The sequence below is a fragment of the Brachionichthys hirsutus genome, chromosome 9 (genome assembly GCF_040956055.1).
Source record: "Brachionichthys hirsutus isolate HB-005 chromosome 9, CSIRO-AGI_Bhir_v1, whole genome shotgun sequence".
In the NCBI taxonomy this organism is placed as follows: Eukaryota; Metazoa; Chordata; class Actinopteri; order Lophiiformes; family Brachionichthyidae; genus Brachionichthys; species Brachionichthys hirsutus.
In genome coordinates, this window is record NC_090905.1 from 4,902,614 (window position 1) to 4,909,706 (window position 7,093).

At 45.0% G+C, this 7,093-nt stretch overlaps 1 protein-coding gene across 1 annotated transcript; it reads right to left on the reverse strand.

Annotated features, from left to right (window-relative positions):
- Window positions 1-3,412: 3,412 nt before the first annotated feature.
- On the reverse strand, window positions 3,413-6,415 carry atp5f1d (ATP synthase F1 subunit delta). Its single transcript, XM_068743629.1, has 4 exons — window positions 6,209-6,415; window positions 5,458-5,611; window positions 4,887-4,975; window positions 3,413-3,806 (listed from the first exon to the last, which is right to left on the reverse strand). Exons 1-4 carry the CDS (start codon window positions 6,317-6,319, stop codon window positions 3,684-3,686), a joined length of 477 nt encoding a protein of 158 aa, XP_068599730.1. The 5' UTR covers window positions 6,320-6,415; the 3' UTR covers window positions 3,413-3,683.
- Window positions 6,416-7,093: the final 678 nt, after the last annotated feature.

Genomic DNA, 7,093 nt, shown 5'->3' on the forward strand with positions numbered 1-7,093 from the left:
GTTAAAGTATTGGGTGTTACAGTTCATAAAAAAAAAACCCTAAAGCTGACATAATTTAGACCAGGAAGCCTCGTGTCATTTTGTGTTTAGAGTAACTGAATGAAACCCATGACACAAATAACCATATATTTTGTCACTGAATTATTTATTGCATATATAATGAAAATAAATTGAACTTTTTGTTACAAAACTTTGCAGTCCCCGTTCTTGCTGACTCAGCATAAGCATGAACAGTTGCTGCAATTTTTTGCCCATTTTTTCGGACTATTCTTTGATTATCCCCCCCCCCCCCACCCTAGAGGACCCGGTCATGAGAGAAGTGGTGTGGAGGAACAGTTCCAGCATGCCCCCCCCCCCCTGCTATTTCATGTTTTGTGTGTGATTAAAGCAGGAACCTCCTGCTGAGACACACATTTCAAGTGTAAAGCCAGATGGATGTGATCCTCTTCATCAGCCTCGTGGCTAAACATAGATCCGTGCATCCAGTCAGCAGGGTCACGAAAGGCTGCTCTCGTCTCACTTCTTCACAGCACGACCTGGTCTTACCTCATACCTTGCTGAATGCATCTTTCCCATTTGCTCTTATAGCCTCACTCAGGTTTGGCTCTCACCACACAGCGAAAAGACACTTTACTGATCTCCCTCATCCGAGCACCATACTCTCAGCTTTCAGTCACTGTCTTTTTTTTTCTCAACCGTTCTTCAAAGGAATTTTAACTCTGCTTTGCAGCGCCTTCAGGTGACACCTATCGCTTCCTTATTTTCCATTCAAGCATATTGTGAAACGTGCAACAAACCACGGGAAGCCGCTCATTAGAATTCACGGAGCAAAGGGAGAGAGCGGTTGCTTTTTCTTTGGTAAACGTGTAATTGAGTGAAGATCATTAAAGCGCCGCATAAATGGAAACAGAACGAGGATGCGGAAGAACTCCAACAACGATTAAAGCAAATCTTATACATTTTTCGCCTCTTATGCAAATCAAGAGCAGCTTTATACATACAGGCAGCGACTCTCTACGTTTCCTCAATCTTGTGCCGGTATAGCTGCGGTGGATGTTCACTTCAGAGTGAATATGCGCACGCACACACACACACACACACTCACATGCGCAGACACAGGATGGAAAAGCACTCGCCCTATCTCCCACAAAAATACTCAGTGCAATGATTACCTGCTTTGCCACTTAGGGGCCATTTGCTCGTATGCCACAAAGCAGATTATCTCACCTCGCCACTTACAGCAGCCCGTGTTTGTTTGTGGCTTTGTGATTTTCGCCCAAATGCTCACACTGCTATTTGTAGAGATGTTACCAAGCCTTCACGACCTAAAATGTGTTTGCGTAGATGTTTGCATCTGGTTGAGTGTTTGTGGCGATGCTACAAACACTCCACCAGGGGATGAGGGATGGATGACAAAAGCAGGGCAGTGGTGGGTGGCTGGAGTCGGGGCCTTCCTCCTACTACCAGCATCTGGCAGCCGGCTCCACCAAAGGGTCATCGCTTCACTCCGTTCCAGCCTCTGGACGACTCTCATCTGCAGAGCCTCGTTTGGAGCCTCGAATCACACTCAGCCGAGCAGGTATAGTTTCCTCACACAAGAATACACAGTGCATTAAAGTTGCAAAGCAAGATGCCCACTCACAGCTGACTCCATCGGGTGACACCGGTGGCGTAGCGGTTAGAAGGTACCGGCTTCAAATCCATATCTGTGCGGGGTTTGTATATGTTCTCCGGGTTCTCCGGTTTACTCCCACCCCTAAAACGTATGCAATTTACCTGAATTGGTTGCTCCGAATTATAATTATTATATATTATAATAATATAATAATGAATGAGTGTGCGCGAACGGTTGCCTGCCTCCGTGTGGCAACGCGTCCGAGGTGTGCCCCGCCTCTCGCCCATCGCAAGCTGGGATAGACTCCAATAAGCAAGCGGCAGCACCTGTTAAAAAACAACCAGATTGCGCTCCATAATGTTTCATCCGTCTAACGGGCCAGGCCAACGCCGCCTCATTATTCACCCGTTACACCCGCATTTCATAATTGCGTTTGACAAATTAACGGGTTTACCAGTGTCGTCAGATGCATGAATCATCATTGACACGAGGAGAGACGTGTCAGTGGGGGGGGGCTAATAAGAGAGAATTGATATGAAGAGGATGAAGAGGACCTAGATGTGAGTGTCCACTGATAGACTCTCATCTGTGTTCCACATCTCATCATTGATTCCATATCCCGATCCGCTTCACAGACACTACGAATATGATTTATTAAACATCCTAAATATGAATCACACGGTAAACACAGCCCCGCGAGTTCTCACCGAGCTGCACTGTGTTGGGGGGGGGGGCGATGACATCACGGATTGTCCGAGCATGCATCATGTTATTCTCTCCCAGGTGCAGACATTGTAGTCTTTTAATTACAGCACACCCGTCCATGAGGGATAGAGAGACTTGCTATCACACGCCTCATCCGCCCCGAACCTCCAGCAAGTGGCTCTTCAGTGAGGGGGTGAGGGGGGGGGGGGGGGGGGCATCATCGGAACCTCATCACCCTTTATCTGGCGACGAAGCGCCCACACACACACACACACACTGAAAAAAATAAACAAAGTAAAAAAACAGAGTTCTAAACCAACCCAAGTTAAATCCGTAAACAGGACAGCCGGTCACACCAACCAAAGCTATAGGGCTGAAAACACAACCCACTTGTTCATGTGAGAAGGACATAGACAGCCGGAACATTAGCGCCATCGTTGGACGTTCTCTGGCACTTCCAGTCTATTTTTCCCTTATTAAAAGGCCCTCGAGCTTTTTTACATTCAGAATACAGCAGTTGTGGTTTTTCCAGCTCTGAAAGCTTCAGGAAGGCTCGTGAATGACGTCAGCGCCTCCTGGAGTGAGCCAGAGACGCAACGCGTGGTTATGAAATGAGAGAAAGTCCAAGTTTTCATTAGGATGGGCAATGGAGGAGTTTTTCTGGCTTCGGCACAGAAGGCCTGAGGTCATCGCTCAGGAGCAACAAGCTCAGCAAAGCACGTTTACGCAGCAGTGACTGAGGCCTCCAGAATGTTCCAACCCATTACCAGTTACAGTGACTCAGCATTTACCAGATCCAGGAGCTGATACGCAACAATAATGAGCCCTTAAGGATTGATTAAACCCAGCAGTGGCTATTTTACACACGCAATGACAGCTTCCTACCAGGAAACGCGCGCCTTTCCCAAAACTGGCTGCCGGACAAATACAGCACAAATCGGGGTTGGAACGCATCTGATATCTGCTGCCACCTACTGGTAGGACACAAAACTGACTGTCCACGCAACAGTAAGAAAACCGTGTATGAAATCCTGCTGTTCTAAATAAATAAAGAGCAGATTTAAAAAGGAAACACCTCCAACTCCAGCTCTGTGTATTTCCAAATAAATTTATTTTTGCAATTTCATCCACTGTACAAAGCAAGCATGGAATCTCTTGGACACTATTCTCCATCTGTTCAAAGAGACGGATGAGATCACCTAGGGAGAGGAACAAAACCGCAGGGACTCATTTGGACCAGCGGTCCGTAACGGTCCACATCAATTTTTTATCCCAATAAGCGTAAATAGTCCTAATTTAAAGAAGACACGTGTCTAATATGAGGGCATAGTGCTGTAGCTGATGTCGAGGTCGTAGCGCTGGTCTACTCCAGAGCCTTGACGATGGCCTCGTTAGCCTCTATGCTAATCAAAGTCTCGGCCCTCGCCACTCCGTCAGATGTGCCCGCCAAGGAAGACTGAAGCTTCTCCAGGTTGGCCTTTGCAGCCTGTAAATAGAAAAAATAATAATAATCAGCGCAAAGCAGAGGATAAAGCCCAGTCGATCCCATTTGTCAGAAAAACGAGGAACATCAAGGCTGAATAAGAGCCTCCGACACTTTCCACATCCCTGAAACCTTCTGAGGTCAACAGCGACGTAAAAGCACGAATAACGGGGCTGAGCAACGGCGAGCCAGAATTGTGCAGGAAGAGCAGCTGAGAAAATCCCCACTGCCTCTTTGCTCCGAAAGCTGCATTTGTCACAGTAGCGATCAGAAATGAGAAATGCCAAACATAGCTGGAAGTTAAAGGTCTCCCAGCGGGGATTTGACACATCTGCTATAACTCAACAGTGACTGACCTTTCCCTGCTTATTAACAGAGTGGGTTCATGAGCATTTTCACTGCAGACAGGAGGACGAAGATGGAAGGGGGGGGGAATAAAATACATTTACTGCCATGAGGCCAACTCGACAGTGAAGGTGACACAGCCCAAGGTCAAAGACAGAGACACACCCACAGCAATGGAGTAATGATGCAGCCTAGAATTAACAAGACTGACATTTTAACAAGTCCAACTGCAGCGGAAAATAATCAGCTGGGAAGCGCTCATCAAAAGCTAAATACGCTTTAAGAGCGGTCTCTGCTGGGTCACGAATCAAGGTGAAGAACTGGAGACGAGCGGTTCAAGATCAGAACAACTTTGGACTTCTCAGATCCAAAACAGCCACTGCTGCTTAAAACAAGAAGCAACTACAACGCAAGAAACCAAAATAGAAACAAACAAAAGATAAAAATCTTACATGCTCAACAAGGAAACACTTTGGCAGTACAAACCTGACTAACTTGTGTGCTTTGTTATATTCTGAGAAGGAGGCTACTCATTAAAGTCTACACATTTTGATCCCTCAAATCCATAGACGCCTCATTAAATACATGAAGCAATAAATGATAGTAGCTCATTATGCATCTTATAACAGGCGGATCAATAAAAAGAAAAACCGTTCGAATCGAAATAAACGCTAGCCTGTTGTACATCATTAGAAGCTGCTTCTCTAGCGAGTGGAGCGAGGATGACATTTTACTCACAGCAATGTCCAACTGGTCCAGAGGAACAGCCTCCTCAGCTAGAAGCTGCACTGAAGAATCAGCGTTGACCGTTACCGACCCACTGCTCACTGCATGCACACACACACAAAGTATAGTACGCATTATTGATTAGGTATAATCAGAATACTTTAATAACCCCATAGGGAAATTATATCAGCAACAATGCTCCACTCAGAGTCAGAATTACAAAATAACAGTATGTCCATAGTATCTAATCTAATCACACAAGGCCAATTACCTGATAGTCAACCTTTTTTAAGTCTCTTTCAAACTAAAAGTACAAACTTCAAAGTAATAAGGAAGAAATGTACAACACTGACACACGAAGATTTCTGGGTGCACGAGAGGCATTTACGAGGAAAGCCATCTCTGATATAGCAGAACAATGCATCTAGCAAACTTCATCAAAGTATGACCCGCTCTAAACTTGTACTTGTACATAGTTTTCACCCGTATTAAAGCATTCCTTTAGAAATGAATCCACCTGGAACTGCATGAACATCAAATTGAACCCATTAGCACTTTGTCAATACGTTGAGCGAAACCTCACCAAAATATTTAGCAGAGGAGCCATCATCATTGAAGACCGTGACAAGGCCGGGCCTGAGTACTTGCAGGGTGGGTACGTGGGACGGAAGGATACCAAACGCCCCGGTGAGTGTGGGCACGTCGATCTGTTTGACGCTGGCCTCTTTGAAATACACCTGAAGAGTGGGAGACAGGGGACGGAGACTCACAGACAGCGCTTCAAAATGTCACCGATCAAAAAATGCTGCTGCAAACCCGCAAACTGTGGAATTTTAAATGCAAATGTCACAAATCGTCACGCAGAGACAGCCATAATTGAATGCTGAACGCTTGAAATTAGAAAAGCGAGTCTGGAGGACTCGCTTCGTCCACAGACACGAACGTCAAGGTTAGAGAGCTCGGCGCCGACGTTTATTCAGGATGTAAATTCCTTTAAACTGTGGGTTGGAAAACATGAATATATGCGTTCAGAAAATCCATTTTAACTGCTGAGAAGAATATTGATTCGATCATTTCGCAAAGGCGATGAATGACAGGTTTGACCATCATTTAGCAAGGCAAGCTAAGCAATGCGACCCGTGATAACATAACTGCATGTTCGCATTTGCGACAATTTTGCGCGTCATAAAAATAAAACCACTTTAATAAATGATCCCTGCTGCAGACGTTTTAAACAATTGCTAACCCTGTATTTTAGAAGAAAAATAAACGTATCCGGCATGGCTAGCTAGGCCCAGAAGCCTCGGCTATAGCATTAATGTCAGCTAGCTTACCTGGGTCGGGGAGGCGAAAGTGAAGGACATCTGCGAGGCGCCGGCGGCTTCTGCGTACGAGCGGGCTTGCCTCAGCACGGGGAGAGCACGACGGAGAAATCTGGCTGCCATCACGCCTGGAAAAAGATTTATATTAAAGTAGATGTGAATGACGGAGACCCTCTTAGCCCAGCGCGAAGGCAATCGGCTTGGTTGGTAAGACAAGGACGTTCGTCAACTACCCATAAGGCTTTGCGGAGTTATAAAGGATGTAGGGTAGTGTAGTCCTATGGTAAAAAAAAAAAAAATAGACGGGAAGTTATCATATTTTTAACCAGTATTATAATTTTGAATTAAATATAACTTGATCTAAAAAAAGGAATATGTTGTACAAAAAAAAAATATTCTTGCAGGAGAGTAACGTTAAAATCATTAATCCCCCCCCCCCCCCCCCCCCTGTCTCTGCTGTTTTCGTGTTTGAACCACCTCCTACCAGAAGATGGAACCAAAATCATGTACCATAAGACAAAGGCAAAACGCTTTGTATATCTTAAATGTTTATACATATACAGTTACCTTTATTTTTCATTAGATTAAATTGCAAATGAAGTCTTTAAAATTTAAGTAGCGGATATCTTGAATCCCGCACGTCTTGGTTGCGCTCAAAACCTGTTTGAACATCTGTACAGGAAAAAAACACCCCTTTGAATCTATTGCTTAAGTACATTTGTGAAGGTGGAAGAGTGTTTTCACATCTGCAACTGTGTGCTGTTAAGAGGGATGGTATTCCGGTGGTTGGTGGGGAGGGTTAAAAGGATTTGGAATATTGCGGTAGAAATGGTTGAATGTGGAAAAGAACATAAAATCTGTCGCAGCCAGTGATGTGAAACTGTCATTTAACATGTC